This window comes from Mesitornis unicolor, unplaced genomic scaffold, assembly GCF_000695765.1.
Source record: "Mesitornis unicolor isolate BGI_N332 unplaced genomic scaffold, ASM69576v1 scaffold41239, whole genome shotgun sequence".
NCBI lineage: Eukaryota > Metazoa > Chordata > Aves > Mesitornithiformes > Mesitornithidae > Mesitornis > Mesitornis unicolor.
Window position 1 is genome coordinate 2,188 of NW_010208780.1, and position 18,830 is coordinate 21,017.

The following is an 18,830-nucleotide window of genomic DNA, read 5'->3' on the forward strand; positions in this document are numbered from 1 at the left end:
CTGAAAACTTGATAGAATACAAATGGCCACCAGATGAAACAGGAGAATACTATATGCTTCAGGAGCAAGTCAGTGAATATTTGGGTGTGACTTCCTTTAAAAGAAAGTATCCAGGTATTTATTTTTAAATTTTTCGTATTTTAAAGTTCTTCTTTTAAAAATCTTGGTCTTCATACAGTTTGGATTTAATCTCTGTCTCTTTGACTGTGGCATGAGCCAACTGATTTAAAAAAGACCCTGGCAAAAGGAGAACTGAATTATGTGTGTTGTACTTTTAATTTTTGTTATTGGCACACTGAGAAGGTATCCTTTGTTTTTTGAAGTAATTTAAGACTTTGGTATTGCCACTGAGTATCTGTAAACAAGTTTGCTTTGGGGGTTAGATCAGAAAGTACCTCAAAAAAAAAAAAGGCCTGATTTCAATTTTATTTTTAAGTCTTTTGTTGGTAATTCCTTACTATATAGCTGTATCTCTGTATCCTGCTTCCGAAGTTGTGGCAACATTTCTACACTGTAGAAGCATTAAAAAAAAAATAACTGGGGAGGTTCTAGGACTTGAGCCTTCATTATTCAGAATTGTCAAGTCTGGTTCTTCTGTCATGGAATTTATTTTTGAAAGGTATAGTAAAAGAAAAAAACAATGTACTGCTTGGTGGTGTTTTCTGCATCCGAGCTCATACGTCACGTTTGTTCAGTATTTCTGTAAATCATAACTACAGGCAGGGTACTCAGAAAAATTGACCATGTCTCTTCAGTGTATATTCAATTTAAAATTATAAAATTATAATATGTGTAGAAATAGTAGCATAGTACAGACTCACTGCCTGGAAATAAAACTTTCAAAATACTTTGACACTGTTTAGTGTGGGGAATCAAGTAACTGTGCACATTTTTATTGCTGTTTTTTGTTTTCTTTGGAGATTTAGAAAGACGAGATCTATCTCACAAGGAGAAACTCTACCTCAGAGAACTCAATGTTATCACCGAGACTCAGTGCACACTAGGTAAGAAAAGAATTGTTAGATTCCTGTTACAGTATTGAAAACATGACATACTGAAAATGAGATTCAACTGAAAAAGTAAATTCTGAAATGAAAACTGGTTTATTACTAATTTGTGTAAATCTGCTATGAGATGTCAGTATCCCAAATGTATTGCAAAGAAAAAAAATTCTGCTCTATTCTAATTATTTAGCAAAAATCCCTTCCATGTTGTAAATTAACTTTTAGAACCTTTTTCTCCTAGAAAAGAGAGTGCTGATTTTTCAACTAAAAGTACATCAGTTTTGTTTTGCTGACATAGTTGGAATTCAGCAATCTTTAATGTTTCTTACATGGTTCAGCTTATATGTTAGAAGGGTGTGTATTAAAACACTTAAATATACTTGAAATGGAATGATGTCATTGATGCAGTTTATATTTAAAGCGCTTGAATATTTTTTTTCTTCCTTTGCTTATACATGTGACTTGAAGCATATTAGAGATTAAATGATGCCTGTCGCATTTTTTTTCTGCATATTATGGTACTATGCAAATGTAATGTCATTTTATATACAAACAGTCTTTGATATACCACCTTTTTTCCTCATCTGTCAACGCTGTTGATTTTTTTTTTTTAATAATTTAAATATGCAGGAGAGAACAGTATCTCATTTTTGTGACTGGAAGCAAAGTGCTATATTCTGCCTTGTTATCCAGTAGAGATGTACGCTAAGTTAACTGTCCCTATTTTTAAGGTTATATTTATAATTAGTGGTAGTAACATTGATCAACTCCCATTCTATTGTCAATGTTTGGAGATTAGTTGTGTTGGAACTTTTAAAAGAGGAGTTTTGCGTTGTAGCTGCAAACTGAGACATTTTGACTTCTGAACTTCAGATGCTTGAGTCAGGTGTCTGCAGTTTGCTGCTCTGAATTGCCCTCACAGTCATTCTTCCTTGATTTATATAGACAGTTTATATAACCTTATAATTTCAGCTAAGGTTCTGCAAGTTAATGAAGCTAACACTTCACCCATATTGGAACCTGAAACTACAGTTCACCAGGTCCTGCTCAGAACAAAGGTTCTGCCTCACAGAAGAGTTTAGTGGGTGGCTGAGTCAATGTGAAGATGTCTGCAACTGTAAGCAAGAAAAAAATGAGCCTTTCCTCCTTGGGTAGAAGCAAACTCCTGAACAGCACAAGCTAACTCCTACTTGAGGGAGACAGCAGCATTGAACACAGGAGGTTGTTATCTTTAGCTTCCCAAAACCTTGAGTTGATCATTGTGGGATATAAATACCCTACAGTTAGTTTAGCCAGATTGCATCATTATTGCTTTTATCTATTTTAGGTCTAACAGCTTTGCGTAGTGACGAAGTAATTGATCTTATGATTAAAGAATATCCTGCCAAACATGCCGAGTATTCTGTTATACTGCAAGAGAAAGAACGTCAGCGAATAACAGATCATTATAAAGAGTACTCTGTAAGTAACTAACATATGTTACGTGAACCAGATCTGTAACGTGGAGTATAAGAAAAGGCTGTTCTCAAACTCTTGGTGAAATGTATGTGAATTAATGACATTGTTTTTATTCCAGCAAATGCAGCAACAGAACACACAGAAAGTAGAAGCCAGTAAAGTTCCAGAATACATTAAAAAAGCTGCCAAGAAAGCTGCAGAATTCAACAGTAATTTAAACCGAGAGCGGATGGAAGAAAGAAGAGCCTATTTTGATTTACAGACGCATGTAGGCAGATTTAAATTTCTTATTAATGTCAATAGGTAGTTCTTTGCTTGTTTTAGTAAGGTTGGGTTTGGTACCATTTTAACTATCTTATTATCAAGGGTTTTGATTTCGGTCATGCAGGGACTTAAACGATTTTGTTAAATGAGTAATACTGCTAAAAATAATAATCTCAAATCTATTTAATGTCAAAACTTTTAACTTGAAATTACTTGTCCCATGAAGCTTTAAGAATTTCAGCGTTACTTTGATGTCATGTCACTAATCTCGTGGTAGTAGCATAAAACTAAAAGAGACGTTTATGTTACTAAGAAACTTCTGTTGCTACTGTATCTATTCGTATAAATGGCTAATTTTTTTTAACACTTCCAAAATTTTGGCTGAACAATACCTAGAGTGAAAAAGTAAATTATTTATCCTCTAAAAGAGTGCTGCCTGTCAAGTTTTAAACTCTTGTTTTTGTTAGGTATAACATCATTTCTCTATTGGAGAGATTTCATTTTTCTGTGCCTGATTTAAAAAAAAATAATTAAAAATTAGGTGGCATTTTGAAGCAGGTCTGTTCTGCTTCTGTAAAGACAGGAAAGCAAAAATTTATTCGAATTACTACATGGCAGCATTATGGAAAGTTTACATTTTTCTGATATTGATCCATGTTAGAGACAAGATAGTGGATAATTAGCTTTATTTCTTTCTAAGAAAAAAAGTTTTCTGTGTAAGCTCCTTTCCATATATATGTATTATTAATGGCATTTTTTTATAGTACAGCCTAGTTTCAGAATTAAATGAACATGCTGTTGCTATTATCTACCAATATGAACCAACAATGGTAATTCGTGCTAAAGGTGCCAGTCACAAAAGCCAGTGCTTACTGTTTCAATTGTTACATGTCAATTTTTAAATTATTTTTGCATAATACGCTGTTAGAAGTAGACTTACCTAATATTCATTCAGTTCTGTAGAAACATTTTGATCAGACTTAATCCATACTACTATTTTGTGAGTGAGATCTGTTACCATTTTAATGAGTTGTATTCCCCGTGGGAGCTATTCCAACCCTATAAAAGGGAGAGTCTGGTTAGTTAAAATATATTTAGGGGGGTAGAGGGTGAGGAAGGCTCAAAAATTTGTATGCAAAACAAAAACTTCATTGTTTTGTATTAAATGATACAGATTATCCAGGTGCCTCAAGGAAAATACAAAATCTTACCCACAGAGAGAACAAAGGTTAGTCCTTATCCAGTGGCTCTCATACCCGGCCAGTTCCAGGAGTACTACAAAAGGTATTTTAAAAGCATCCTAACTACCAGTTCTGTTGCACTGATCCATTTTCTCTACATCTAGCAGATGGAAAACATTTCAGTTTATTTACTGTAATTCTTTGAATTAATTTTGTGCTAGAGACACTTGCTAGCCTAATAGATGCATAGTGTGACAGCTTTTTCAACTAAATGTTACTGGCCCTGCTCATGTAATTGCAGTGCCTGAGATTTGGCCTGCTCAGGTATTTACTGTGGTAAAAGGAGACATTGATTTCACTCCTGCCACCCTTGTGTGTTTACTGTTATCTGCCTCTGCGTGTGTTCTGAGATTAATGTTGCTGTATCAAAATGTTGTCATGCCGGCTTGTGATCAAATGTTTTCCATGTGACAATGTTACTGTCTTTTTTTAAATTTTTAGAAAGTTTTTAATTTAAAAAAAATAATTGGTCTTGATCTAAGTTTAATGTTAGATTTGTGAGAAAGAAATGTATTGCTAGTGAGATCTTTATATTTCATGAAAAATGTGTACTTGAATGTCTGTACAAATTTAGGACATTACCAGTGGCATGCTCCCCTTTGACAAATACATATTGATTTGAAAATTGTTGCCTAAGTCTTACCATCTGTAAAACAGAGACGCACTCATCCTATACATGCGTTGTTTTCTTTAGAGAAGCTCTACCTGCATATGCCTTGCTCATTCCAGTATGTGTGCATATGGCACACCCCATATTTGTACATTATAGGGCATTCTTGAAGGACTTCAGTTTTATTAATTTAATTTAATTAAAAATACTAGATATCTTCTTTATTTTGCAGTTATAAGCTGCAAGTGAAACTGCTTATCCTTCTTAATGGAGGTGGAAGTTAAAAAAATGGGGTGGATTAACATGTTAAGCCGTATCTGGCTATAAGCAATGTGATTAGATCTTCACATTCTTCTGAAATTAATTTTATTTGCATTTTTTGTTCTTCAGTAATCAAGTAGCTCAGACATAGAGCTGTATTCTTTTCTTGCTTTGCTTTGGACCCCAGCTGTTTGTGTGCCTTGGGTTAGAGTTGTGCACAGGCTGCGTGGGTACTGTACATTTATAAACGAAGTGTATAGTCTGTTGGGCATGGTAATGTGGATGGATTAAAAATTTCTAGGGGCTCAGTAGCCTTACATGATTGAATAGGTTTGGAACATTGCAAATACACTTTTTCTGTGTTCCACAAATACATAGAAGGCAAGTACTAGATGATGTCATTTGTGAGAAGTTCGGATGTTTCCCCTATATTCAAAACTGCATGTTTTAATGTGCCTTCCTGAAAAAAAAGAGCTTTTCTTACTCTTTCTCATTGAAGTCCTTATATGCTGTGTGACTTAATATTTGTGCATAAAGTACTTTTTTTTTTTTTTACTTTAGATACTCTCCAGATGAACTTCGTTACTTGCCATTAAACACAGCTCTTTACGAGCCTCCTTTGGATCCAGAGCTGCCTGCGTTAGACAGTGATGGAGATTCAGATGATGCAGAGGAAGGGCGAGGTGATGAAAAACGGAAAACCAAAGGCAATTCGGTGAGACAAATTGAAAGTATTCTTCAACCAAAAAATCCTTTCCCCTCACATTTTTTAGTTTCAGTAATTTCTTAGTAGAATCTTTAACATTTGCAAAATGAAGGAAAATCATCAACCCCCTTTTTTTAGTCCTTCTCTTTTATAACATTGCTCTCCAGCTTTCCGTTTTGCTCCATTTTTAAAGTAAATCAAACCAATATTTGAAATTTCAGGCCCTTTCTTCCTTCTTTTTAAAGAAATCTTGAACAATCTTCCAAACTGCAGCTCTTTGTTATGCCCTTCTCCCCAGGAGGAAGTTGCTGGCATTTCTGAGGGGAATGAATGCTGGTTCAGGTCACAGCATATTTTGCTATTTGAGTCCCACAGAATCTTTTTACTAAAGCAAAGATGTTGATAGCCTGATAACTATTCACTTCTTGTGAAGTAGAAGCAGGAAGTATGCAATACAGAAACAGTTTATTACAATTTAAAGAAAAAGTGAAAAACAGTGTTTTTTCTTCACAATACATCTTTAAAAAGATGTTTATGTTCTCTCTGATGCAGAATTATCTGTTATTGGAAGTTAAGGGAAACTTTTCACATGCCTCCCTTGATAGTGTTTTAAGTGCTCAAGAGTAGCTGAGCTTCAGATGAGCTGTCCAAGTACGAGTGAACCATTGGTAGTTAGTATGTCGATGACAACCACTTTCAAGAAGTTTAACCCTAATTTCAAGAGAAGTGGAATATAAAATCACAGGTGCATTTAACAGTTTCTTGTTCAGTTGGCAAACATGTTAGATGGTGGTCATATGTAATGCTAAATCTTGCCAAGTAAACATTTATTTTGTTGAATATTCATAAGATACTCATGAAGAAGAAAGGAAGGAGTCAGCTTGTAGGCTAACAGGGGAGAGACAGCTGTTAATACACCCTTTCTGCTTGCATTTTTTGAGGAAAAAAGTAATATGAACTTAGCATGGTAAATGTCAACTGAAAGCTTTGGCGTAATCATACTCCATTTTTTTAGACTTGGTCTTTAACAATTTCTTCCCAGTTCACTTTTTCACTGACTTCCATTCCCCTTAATGGTAAAGAGAAGTAACTGGACCAAGCAGACTATCCTTTCATTATCCATAGAAGTTCAGAAGCCTTTTTGGTGACAAAACGCAGAAGGGAAAATGCTGCCTTGTGTTGGAAAAATAGGGAAAAATAAAACTGAGATTTCTGTGAAGTGGATTTGGCTATAGAGCAGGGGTTCTTTGCCAGTCATTGGGGCGTATTGTTTGGGAAAAATATCTGTGGAACACAAAAGTGGGCAGTTGCCAGGCCTCTTTTTCCTGAGCTTTGGGCTACCTACCATTCATCATATGTCCCTGGTGAGTCCTACAATATGCTTTATGCTTTTTCCATTTTCACTCTCCCTATTGCTGGAGTCGGGTAGCAAATTTCCTGTTCTGTAGTGTTTTAATAGACCTGTCCTAAATAACCCTTCCCTAAAATAATGGTGAAACATACCATTTCTTTTGTTTTAATAGACTTGTCCTAAATAACCCTTCCCCTAAAATAATGGTGAAACATACCATTTCTTGTTGATGCAGTTTGCTTTGCTGTTGTGTTATACTCCTCCCTTTGCCCAGTGTCTGTTTTGTCTGTTTTGATTTTAGGCTCTAGGGCATAGACTGATTACTGTTGTGTTTGTGCAGAGTACCTTTTACTGTAGGGCACCATTGTTACTTGACCTTTTGGTTTTTATTGTAATAAATATGATTAATCATATTGCTTTCTTCTGGAGCTTTTTGGAGACCTTAATTAACACTTTTCTGAGAACTCTTGTGCTGCTGCTCTTAATTATGCTTACATTGATCTCTCACCATCTTTGAACCTCTTCTCCTCTTTCTTGCCTCTCCATTCCTCAAAGAAAAACAACAAAAAAGCTTTAACTGCAGCATAAATTCTGTTGTTTGGTTCTGTATTAAATATTGAAGTGTGTTTTGCCTTTGATGGCATTCTTCTGCTGCAGTCCAAATGAAACATTTAAATTGTTCCTGGTGCAAATAATAGGGGTGGCAGAAAAAGCCTTCACATGTGTAATTCAAGGCAGTGCTATTTGGTAAAACACTTAAATGCATGACAAGGGCAATTTTCACTTTTTGCTGGCCCTTAATAAACAGTGTCTTGCATATAGTGGATTTCTGGCTGACTTTTAAAGGCAAATGATTTGAAGAATGGCATTGTTGTGCTCCCCACTCTGGTATCAAAGCCAGCTGGAAAACATGAATACTATTGCTGATGCCAGTTTCCTAGCACAAGAAAAAATAGATGATGGAGGTTATGAGCAAAAGTGTTCTAGATTGTGGTGTACCCCATGCATTTGCAGAAGGAAAAATGTATCCTTCTTTTACCTTAGTTGGCTCTAAGGCATAGGAAAGACTTGTCTGTCTATCCAAAAAATAAAAAATATAGCTATGGTATTTTTATTATAGGACAATTCGTCTGGCAATGTCTCTGAAGGTGATTGCGCCACAGACAACCAGGAGGATTCTTTTCAGGGAAGACAAAAAACAAGAGACAAAAGTGCTACTCCAAGAAAAGATGGTTCCAAACGTTCTGTATTATCCAAATCAGTTCCTGGGTACAAGGTAGAAGAAAAAAGCCCCTGACTGAACTTCTTTCCTGACCAGCCTCTCCCTGAAATACTTGTTTTTTCAATAATACGGAACTTCTGCTTGCTGTACTTCACTAGCTGCTCTCCTGTTGTGTGCTCCATCTGTTTGCTTCCTTACTTTGTTTTTGCTTTTATTTCATGTGGGACTTTCCTTTATCCTAGCTGTACAGTGCCCTCTGTTTCTGTTAACTTCTCAGATTCCCAGGCAGTAACACTGGGAAAATCCATTGTGGATTTGTCACCGGAACGCTACATTTTTCTATCTGCCTTAACGTGGCAGTCAGAATTACTTGCCAGTTCAAAACTAGCATTCAGTATTCTTTTTTTTTCCTACTGTTTAGTATGGCAGCATACCAAGAGATCAGTGCTGTAAAGTGCAGCTATGTGGCTGAACATACTGTTATGACGTTCATTTTAAATACAGCCTGTCATCCTGAGTTGTTATGATGTATAGGATGGAAGGCAAGAAGCTTACTACAGTTGTACAGGCAACACTACATAACCACTTTAACGGTATATGGAAAATAGCTTTTTACGTAGTTCATGCTATATAGCAATGTTTGTGGGCAATATGCTTTTATCCAAGCTAAAAACTTGGTGAAGGTGTTAAGACATTTCAGCTGTCAAGCAGTGATTGTTGAAACTAAGATCCATATCATCAGTATTACTGTGTAATAATTTCAAAAATTATGACAAAAATAAGGTTACGATAAAAATACTTTTCAGAAGAAATGGGAATTGACATGCCCTATTTGTTACTATTCTGCATACTAAGAGAGCATCTGAATATAATGTAACACTGTTAAAGCATATTATTGCCTAGCCCTGTTCCACTGAAAAGAATGAGGATTCTCCATTGACTTACGTGGCAGCAGGAAAAAAAAACCAGTAAGGAGGGAAAACACTACATTAACATGTGGTTTGGTATTTAGCAATTAGGAATGTTTGTTAAGAGAGGTTATGGAGAAAGGAAAATTTTTGTCAGGAACAAGATCATACATGTTGAGAAACTTGGCAAAAGTGAGCTGTTGATGGCTTACATTTTATTTTTATAAATATTTACTATCTATATTTATACTAAATAAACTATAACTTACATTAAGAAGCTAATTTCCAGCAAGAATTGGACAGCTTTGATAAATTTTCTCTGCATACGGTATCTGTACAAGTTTATATCAGATTGCAAGCCCCAGTTGTGTTTTCTCTTTTCAGGAACTTACTAAAAAATATGCAATCTATGGAGATTTAGACTATGGTACCATACATATATTTTTTTTATATGTAACTTTGCGAATTATTATAGAGAATGAAAGCCAGTATTCCTATGAACATGAAATCTGAAGATGGAGCTTGAAATCCTTTTTTAGCTTTGTTTAACTTGACATTACCGATTGAGTGCCACTGGTTTACCGAAGTTTCACTTAGCTGTGAAGTGCCCTAGTGTTTGATTAGTCCAGTCTATTTCATGGCATTATGATGGAGCAGAACTTTTAGCAAAGTTCTGAACTTCTGACTGTAGAAGAATAAGGGTAATCTGCAGCATTGCATTTCAAAAACGGATTCCTGTAGCAATTACTTACTGGTTCAAAATCACTGATGATGTAAATTTACAGTGCCACATCTTTGCAGTGTCAGTGTACGCTGCCTGCATCAGCCTTCAGGCTGTTGCCAAGTCAAAGATGGTGAAGTTGTGTTGGGAGGGTGAGAGGATTGGCTTTCTTGTTTGTGGGAATGTTTAAACGCGTTCAGTAAACCCAATTACGTGAGCTGCTTTAACTGGTAAGATGGAAAGATTCCTGTTTGTTAGTCCATAAAAACACCAGATGCTGATATACCGTACGTGCCTGAATGTTTAGGCACTTTGAGCTGAAGGCTTAACTGATTTAAAACGTTGTCCCTGTGAATTCTGAATCTTTGTAATACTTTTGTTCTGTATTGTTCTCTACTATTTGACTATTTTTGTAGGACAGTAGTCTTTTGGTTACATGTAGTTAAAACTGAAGGATAATTGCTATGGCATCAACATGCAAATGTATAGTTATAGCCACATTATGATTATTATTATGAGGATTCACACATTTCCACTGAATTATTTTTGAGTAAAAGAAATAATGTATTTTATATGGAGCCATTTTTATTGTCAGTTCTTTAACAAAGAACATGTGTTTTACATTTTGTCATGTCACAAGTAGCGAGTCTTAGTCGCTGCAGGACTGGCTACTGCAATTGCACACACAGGGTACTGTTAAAAGTACAGGAGATTTTTTGCACATAAAACTTAAATGTATTGAGAAACTATACTTTGCAATACTTCTGTTTCAGTCGTATATGAAAATGGAACGCTTTACATTCAGAATAGGACCTTATAAAAATGTAGTTGGAGAATGCTTGCTTTGAGAGCTGCAGCACAGCAGCATGGAAGTGAAAACTTACAGAGCAGGCAATCGTTTTGGCCCTGCATTCATTTTCTCTCTCTCCCTCATCCCAATAAAATGAGGACATAGAAAGCAAAATTTACTCTGATCAGATGGGATATTGTGACACTTCCCATTTGGATTTGATAGACTTTTTTTTTATAACATTTCTAAAAGCCAATTATGGTGGTAGAACTTGAGCTGATTTGAAATGTGAATAGTCTTGCATTTAGGTTTCTGGGTTTTTTTTCCTTTTTGTAAAAATACTTCCATACTGTTGAAACTTAATCGGCTGTGATTCTCACCCCCCCCAACATGCTCGATTTCTAATGAACACAATTTAGTGAAGAACAGATGGAAGCATTGTTAGTAAATGCATCTATATCAGTGTCTAACTTTAGAATTATGTGTATCAGAGTGTTCACTGCACATACCCTCATGCAGGCACAGTGACCAAAAAGTGGCTCACTTCAGTTTTGCTGGAGTACAAGGGAGTATGGTGCTGTACCTTAAAGGCAGTACAATACAAACCCATAACAAACTAGAAGTCTGGTTAGAAAAGTGCACTTGCTATTCTAGAAAGGCTTGGTTTATTTAGATAAAAACACAATAAAAAAGTAGAATGTAGCCTAAACAATGAAAGGGTAAATGCTGCAACACTGACAAGGTTTAAGCATGTGCCACTGTTGTTGGGAGGAGCAGGATATAAAGGTATACATGTAGGACACAGAATAGTTAACAGTAAAAGAGTTTGTGTGGTTTTGCTTCCATTATATTTATTATTTTGTAGAGATGTCTTTGAATGTTAGACTTCTTTTATTGTTTTATTATATTTATGTATAAAACAGGTTGACTCTGCTTTTTTAAAATAAATAAGAAAAAAAAAAGTCTGTATGATTGCCTCTGTCATCTTTTGAAGGAAGTTGCCTATAAACATCTGGTATGGTCTTTGGTTTTCTTAAATAAACCTCTTTAGACCAGACAATTTCAAGCAGACTGTAGCCATGTTGTAACTGAAACAAATGGACAACTTCAGAAAACTTAAAGCAAGGCATCCTTAGTACTTAAAAATAACAAGATAATGAGTGTCTTGCTAGGTGCTGCTAAAAGCTGGCTGAGGGAATAGACACACATAAAGAAAAGTAGTATTGCAAAATATCATGCTAAGTTTTTCATATATATCTATTTTGTATTATATATATTTATATACACACACACACACACATATATAATTTCACTTTTAAAAATTTTATTTTAAAAATTAAACTTCATTATTCTCCCCACATGTGGCTAGTGGTTGACTGGGACTTTTCTTGCTTACTGGCAAACCATTCAGTTCCTAAGAAAACAGGATGTGCCTTGAACCCCCTCTACTAGCTGTGTCTTTGCAGCAACATTTTTTAAAAACCCTGGCTCTAGTCAATTTAACATCAGTAAGTAATTTATTAATTTTAAACTGCATTTCTCACTGATTTCATTATGCAGAGGTCAAAGCTCAACAATATAACTACTGAAATGTTTCTGAAATTTGTAATAATGCCTTCTTCCTTGGTCCTCATCAGGATAAAATTCCATTCATCTGCCTCTTGGGTTGGGACACAGAAGCATACACAACTGTTACTCATGGTAACAGCCTGCTGTTTCTCTCTGCCCTTTAAATGGCTCTCATGGGCCCAAACATGCTCCAGATGATCACCTGGAGAGATTACGAATGTAAAACCAGTTAAATGCAAGGGTTTATATTTATTACCGCTATTATGACTGGATACAAGAAAGAATGGTAAAGCAGATAGCCATGTACAGCATATCTAACCAGATGTTTTTAAACAGAAGGTACCAAAATCAAGTTTATTGCTTTTGTAATTGATTTTCTATATTTAGGGACAAGTGTAATGCAAATGGAAAATTGCATTTCATTTCTTCCATAAAACAGAAATCTGCATGCTGATTCATGAAGAAGTATTCTCTGCTGGAAAAAAAAAAAGTACTGAAATTTTGAATGCTAGGTCACATTTAACTTACATTGAAGGGAGTGTTAGCTGGTGGATTGACAGGAAGAAGCTAGTACATGCTTTTGCTCCAATTTGGTTCACAGATAACTCACTATGTGTGCCAAATGCAAATTTTTATGTGGTTAATCTACGATTTTTTTCAACGCCGCTGCTTGTCAGTTATTGTCATACATTTTATGGTTCACTCATCATAACATTATTCATTAAGAGTTAAGGAGATACATGACATTTCCTTTTAAACCTGTAACTTCTTCTGAAATGAATTTATAGCCCTCTTCTACCCTTCCAGCCAAAGGTCATTCCAAATGCTATATGTGGGATTTGTCTGAAGGGTAAGGAGTCCAACAAGAAAGGAAAAGCTGAAGCTCTTATACATTGCTCCCAGTGTGACAACAGTGGTAAGTATCTGCGTACACTAACTGGATTAAACCTAAGGGTTTGCCTGACAGATCTTTCTTGGAAATAGCTGGTGTACTACACCTGTGTACCAGCCATTCAGTTGCCTTCTCTGTCCTTCATGAAGGTTCTACCTCTGTGTAACGTTACCTGTACTAGCACAGTCAGTGCACTGAGGGATCTCACCAGGAGGTGAGCTAAGCTTCAGCGTCTGTAAAAGCAAGCAGTCTAATTCCACATTTCGTTTCAGACATAAAAATAATAATATTGGTTTTAATCTAGGCCACCCTTCTTGCCTTGATATGACTCCGGAGCTTGTTGCTATGATTAAGACTTACCCTTGGCAGTGTATGGAGTGTAAAACGTGCATTATATGCGGGCAGCCTCACCATGAAGAAGAAATGATGTTCTGTGATGTATGTGACCGTGGTTATCACACTTTTTGTGTGGGGCTTGACGCTATCCCTTCAGGTAATGAAGTAAGAGTTAATTCTTCCCTTCCCACTGAGTCCTGGGCTTGCTTTGTCAGAATTAATACATGCATTGCTTTTGAAAGAATAGTTTAAGGGAAGTGTGAAGGGTAGGAGTAAGCTACAGTTTAGGAAAGCATTCACACTGTAGGACCGAATTTTTTTAATAAGCTTTATTTCTGTATATTTGATTGTGCACAGTTTAACCTGGCAATTCCTGTATAGGAAATACAACTGGCTTTTACAACAGAATCCGAAGAGACTCACTCAGAACTAGGTTTGCTTTGTTGTTTTTTTTTTTCTTTTCCCATATCCACTGAATACTGAGAATAATTACCTATTTTCATAAAAGAGACCTGCAAAGAAGCTGTATTGCTGCATATTGCTGGAGTACAGCTTTCACATTAATGAAGTATTTGTGCTATTATTTCTGTTTCTAAAGTAAAAAGTATGCTGAAATTTAATATTTTCAAACACCTTCTTAAACCCCTTCCTTCCCATTTTTTCTTAAACATCAAAGCTGAAAGTAGAGTACCTAGATGTCAGGCATCCTGTACCTTTAAATCACGTGGTCACTCGTATCACCTGGCCAGCTCATGGCAGTATAAAGCAAGCTTCAGACATAACTGCTAGTACTGTTGCTTTTTGTGTAATACTAAATCCACAGCAAGTTAATGAAGTTACAGTATTCTCTGTAACTACAGTGTTTCACATATGCTGTATATTTCCATCTTAGGAAGCACTGGAGCTCGCTGTCACTTTAGCACAGGTTCTGTGGCTGATTTAATTTCCACTTTGACCCACAGACAGAATCTAAATAAAATAGATTAGATGCCTACAAAACTGTAAAATTACCAAAGCAGCCTTGATGATTCCAGCTGTGGTAATGCAAACAGTTAAATGCTTTTGCTCTTTGCTCAACCCTTTATTGTCCCCTCAGTAAATGAGTATTAGTGCAAGGTCTGGTGATGAACCCCTGCCAGCAGTTTAATCTGTGCTGCCTGATGGCACCGAAATAACCGACACTGGTTTGGGGAATGGGACCCTGCATCTGTGGCAGAAGAGCCGCATTCCCCAACTGCTGTTCATTTCTGCTCTCAGTAACTGCCCATAGTCTCAAACTGCCATAATTCAGGTGAAAATACAACTCGCAAACTCACATAATTTGTCAATTTCTTTCCTAATAACCACCTCCTTAGCAATGCTGGCACTTTTTGAGGTCCATAAGGATTAGTGAGGCCAGCTGTTACACATCATGAGTCTGCAAGGGAGGGTGAATTTTATATGCTGCTTTCTATACCTTTTAGAAAAGACGCTTACATTTTAAAAAGAAAAGAAAAAAAACCACTGGTTGTTTACATTAAAGGAAGTACTGCAAAGAGATGAGCACCTATTAGAACCATGAGCGATACATAACTCACTAGATGAGTGAGTAACAAAGGTAGTTTCCCAATAATTGATAACTTTCTTTTCTTAGGTCGCTGGATTTGTGAGTGTTGTCAGAAAGACTCTCCCGTACCCAGAAGAGGAGGAAGAAGGGGGAAAAACAGCAAGGAGGGCTAAAACCCCCCCAAAAATTGTTGTCCAAAACTTAACTGCACAAATTAAATTGATACTTTGGTGCTGTTTAACCAACCACTCTTAAGAGGAACAATACCACTTTTTTTTCTTTTTATCAAATAAACTTTTAATTTTGGCTATATAATGATTTTTTGTGATACACATCACTATGTCCTGTCAGATGTCTAGATAGAGATTGACAAGCCACGTTGCCACTCAAAAAGAGAAGGCTTTCAGTAATGTAATTTAAATTGTACATGCACTGTTTGTATAAAATTATAGTAATGTACTTATTTTAGTGCACTCATCAGTTAGCTCTGTGAAAAGAAAATTACAGAGCAATTTAAATATACACTATTTGCATAGCTACTGGATATTTTGAAAAATTCAACCAAAGCAAAAAGCACTCCTGGAAAAACTAACTTTCAAGGAAGAGTGGGCACGACCTGACCTTCTCACAGTGTACTGCAAATTCCTTTCAGCAGAAAGTTTCTTGGGAAGCTAATGACTTAATCATAAAGATGTAAAAAAATCAATCACAAAAAGCTATAAAGAGAGGTGTAAAAAAACACCTCTCAAGTTCAAGATAGTAAATGCTGCGTTGCTTTTAACGAGGAATGCAAATGACATACTGACAAGTAACAACAGCTGAAGGCTTACTCTGCAGTAGCAGCGAAGGAATGCGCACTCAGTTCAGGTCAGGGGTTTGCAGAGGTGATGAGTGACTGGACAGACCTCAGATGGCTGATGTGATGTAGAGCACAAGCAGTCAAAACACAGATCATCTATCCCCTTAGGTGATTGATTGGTTTTTTCCTTTCTTCACCCTAGGCTCCTCAACTTCAATATGGTCAAAAGCCATTGCTGATTAGTTTTACTGGAGATACTTGCTCAGAAAAGGAGTAACTTTTTTTAAAAAATATGCTTTAAATTGAGAGGGGGCACTGAAGTGCAGCAGTTTATTTCACTTTATTAAAAAAGGTAGAAAATACTGAATTGATTTTTCTAAGCACCTGTTTAAAGTGAATTTAACAAGATCCCAACTGTACATTCATTTTTAAGCCCTGATCTCTGAAGAACACTGCAAATACTGTGCTTGCTGCTCATTTTACATATAGGTGGGATTTGCAATATAAAATTAAATAAGGCTTTTTCCCCCACTTCCTTTCTAGTTTACGAAAAGTAACCTGAATACCTCTTCAGGAAACGTAACAAAGAGTATTAAATATTACAGCAAGTCATTCATGTATAATTTCACAGGCTGAAGTGTGATTAGTCCAGTGTGTATCAATTTAGAAAAGAATTTCAAGTACTAATTTCAAGATTCCAATAAGTATAGTCCAGAAAACAGACTCCTCATCCTGAGATTCATCTTCTGTAGACTGTGAGTATTTCTGGCTTGCTTCCATCTCCTCAGGGTTGTAAGAAGCCTCACCGAACGGATACTGTACCACTGTTCGATCATAGTACACTTTCATTTCAAACTCGCTCTCCAGGTGAGAGGGGTGCCCGTAAATCCCGATTCCCACGGGGCGGCGGAAGTGCGCAGGGACGTGGACAACGTCCTGGCCGCAAGTTACAGACTGCAACTCATATTCGTCAAAGCTGGGGTGAAGTGTCAGATCAGATACGTACAAATCCGCATCCCCTTTTAAACTCCGCATCTGAAGTACTATCTTTCCCTCATGATTTAGTCTCAAATAGCTGTAGTTTCCTGCTCCAATCTGACCTTGAACAACATGAAGAAGAATCCATTCTTCAGGTACATCCTCTTCCTCAAAGGCTTTTACCACAAATAGTACTTGAGCTGCCACAAATATTACCAGGATTCTTCTCCAGCGTGCTGCCATGGTCTTAAGTTATGTTCAGACCCTTCCTGTGTCCTGCACACTACCCTGTGAATATAAAACATACAGATTTTAGCATATTCCATTCCTTCAAGGAAATAATTATTTTAATTTGATATTTTTTGGAAATCCTCTCTAGTCCATACAAAGTTAAGCAACTTCTATTAACTTAATGTTCATTAACTTTTCTTCTTTTTTTAATAGTAACAAAAACCCATTGCTGAGATTCAGAGCTCTGTAGGATTAAAATATCTCAAATTTCTCAAAGAAGCTAAACAGAAGTTAATCAAGCTGATGTTCTTTCATCCAGAACTGACAGAGACTTCAGTTTCATTCTCCCTCTATACATGACAAATCTGACAGGTACCCAGAAGAGATGAAGCCAAATAATGATTTTAGGCTCAGTTTAAAAAAACCAGGGTTAAAAAAGAAGGCTTTTGCATGCTTGAAGAAGCGTAACTTTGAATCAGGTAATTAGGGCATCCTGCTTGTTCTCCCATCCTCTCATCTTAACTTCAAAAGGCAGTAAAGGTGCAAATCTAGATGCATGCATGAAGCAGTGTGCATTCTGACTTGTACTGGGAATGGAGTAAGAAAAAAACCAACAAAATACCTAGTAAGATAATACAATCATTTAGGATTCTACTCTGGATTGTTTCTAGGACTAAACTTGGCATATTTTCCCTGACAAAAAATGCATTTACTTTCCCAAAGATTTTGTTACCATAAAAATACTCAGCTTTTTACAGCACTTGCTTACAGAACAAACAATGATAGGACAAGAGGTAATGGGCACAAGCTGGAACACAGGAGGTTCCACTTAAATTTGAGAAGAAACTTCTTCTCAGTGAGGGTGACAGAGCACTGGAACAGGCTGCCCAGAGAGGTGGTGGAGTCTCCTTCTCTGGAGACATTCAAAACCCGCCTGGACGCCTTCCTGTGCAACCTCATCTAGGTGTTCCTGCTCCGGCAGGGGGATTGGACTAGATGATCTTTTGAGGTCCCTTCCAATCCCTAACGTTCTGTGATTCTGTGATTCTGTGAACAGAAGGCACTTTGTTCCAGGGCAAGGGGGAGATGGAAAGTACTGCTCAAGATGAAGGCTCTTGTACCCTTTCCCTCCTTGTTGCATGCTCCTAGCCAGGCAGCCCAAGTGTGCCTGCAGCACTCCAGTCCTTTGAACAGTCGCACTCGGTACGTGCATACAAAGAAGCAAGCTCTGAACCTTGCTGAAGGGCTCCCAAAGCATGCAGCTGGCTGAATTTGACATGCAAATCACAGTCGAGTACAGGAGCCACAACCATACGCACTTTTGTGTTTCAGATGAGGATTCTCATCCCCTTCTTCCTTCCATATGGACACTACAGTTATCTTAAACATGAAAGCTACCAGTAAGTTGTTTTGTACCTTGCCTGCATCAAAACAAACCGCATTACTTCCACCGAGATGTGACTTAAACCCTAGAGGTTTTCCAGTTAAAAGAGCTCTAGGGAAAAAAAAATGTACAAAATTTTCTGTAGTTCCAAGTTTTCTGCTCCAGAGGCCTCTATATTGCAAGGCCACAATTCTGCAAAGACAGCATAAAAGAAGGAAGCACAACGTATGCAGAACCTGACAGACTGACAAAAACCCCTCAACAGCGACCGAAAAGAAATGGTCTTCTGCCTCGTCACCCTGGATCAGGGAACTGAACTGACCCTCTGCCACTTTTAAGTCGAAGCAGCGGTGAAATAGCTCAGTGGAGGGGCAGGGAAGAGGTCCGCATCGGAACAGAAAATAAAATTAAGTTATAGAAGGACGAACGGGAGCGTCCTGGTGCCAGAACAGCCCTTGGCACCACAGGCGATTTCAGGAGACCTTGGACAGAGCCCCGAGCGCCTCCGCCCGTCCCCCCGCTAGCTCCCGCCTTCCGAGGGACGCGGACCGACTCCGCC

At 37.1% G+C, this 18,830-nt stretch overlaps 2 protein-coding genes across 2 annotated transcripts in view; one reads left to right on the top strand and one right to left on the bottom strand.

The window, feature by feature from the left end:
• PHF10 (PHD finger protein 10) overlaps nucleotides 1-15,052 on the top strand; it is a 15,630-nt gene extending 578 nt beyond the window's left edge. The window contains 10 exon segments of the mRNA XM_010192614.1: nucleotides 1-114; nucleotides 921-1,004; nucleotides 2,332-2,465; nucleotides 2,581-2,730; nucleotides 3,901-4,010; nucleotides 5,400-5,553; nucleotides 8,016-8,171; nucleotides 12,913-13,021; nucleotides 13,302-13,490; nucleotides 14,967-15,052. The exon segment at nucleotides 1-114 is cut by the window's left edge and continues 28 nt beyond it. Of these exon segments, the coding sequence (XP_010190916.1) occupies nucleotides 1-114; nucleotides 921-1,004; nucleotides 2,332-2,465; nucleotides 2,581-2,730; nucleotides 3,901-4,010; nucleotides 5,400-5,553; nucleotides 8,016-8,171; nucleotides 12,913-13,021; nucleotides 13,302-13,490; nucleotides 14,967-15,052 (1,286 nt within the window).
• Nucleotides 15,053-16,106: 1,054 nt separating this feature from the next.
• LOC104547061 (chromosome unknown open reading frame, human C6orf120) lies at nucleotides 16,107-16,937 on the bottom strand. The gene has a single exon (XM_010192616.1). The coding sequence runs from the start codon at nucleotides 16,897-16,899 to the stop codon at nucleotides 16,342-16,344; it is 558 nt and encodes a 185-aa protein (XP_010190918.1). The 5' UTR covers nucleotides 16,900-16,937; the 3' UTR covers nucleotides 16,107-16,341.
• Between the last annotated feature and the right edge of the window lie 1,893 nt (nucleotides 16,938-18,830).

Bases quoted from the DNA above. Each gene is read 5' to 3' on its own strand.
- LOC104547061 (XM_010192616.1), bottom strand. From the start codon at position 16,899: ATGGCAGCACGCTGGAGAAGAATCCTGGTAATATTTGTGGCAGCTCAA.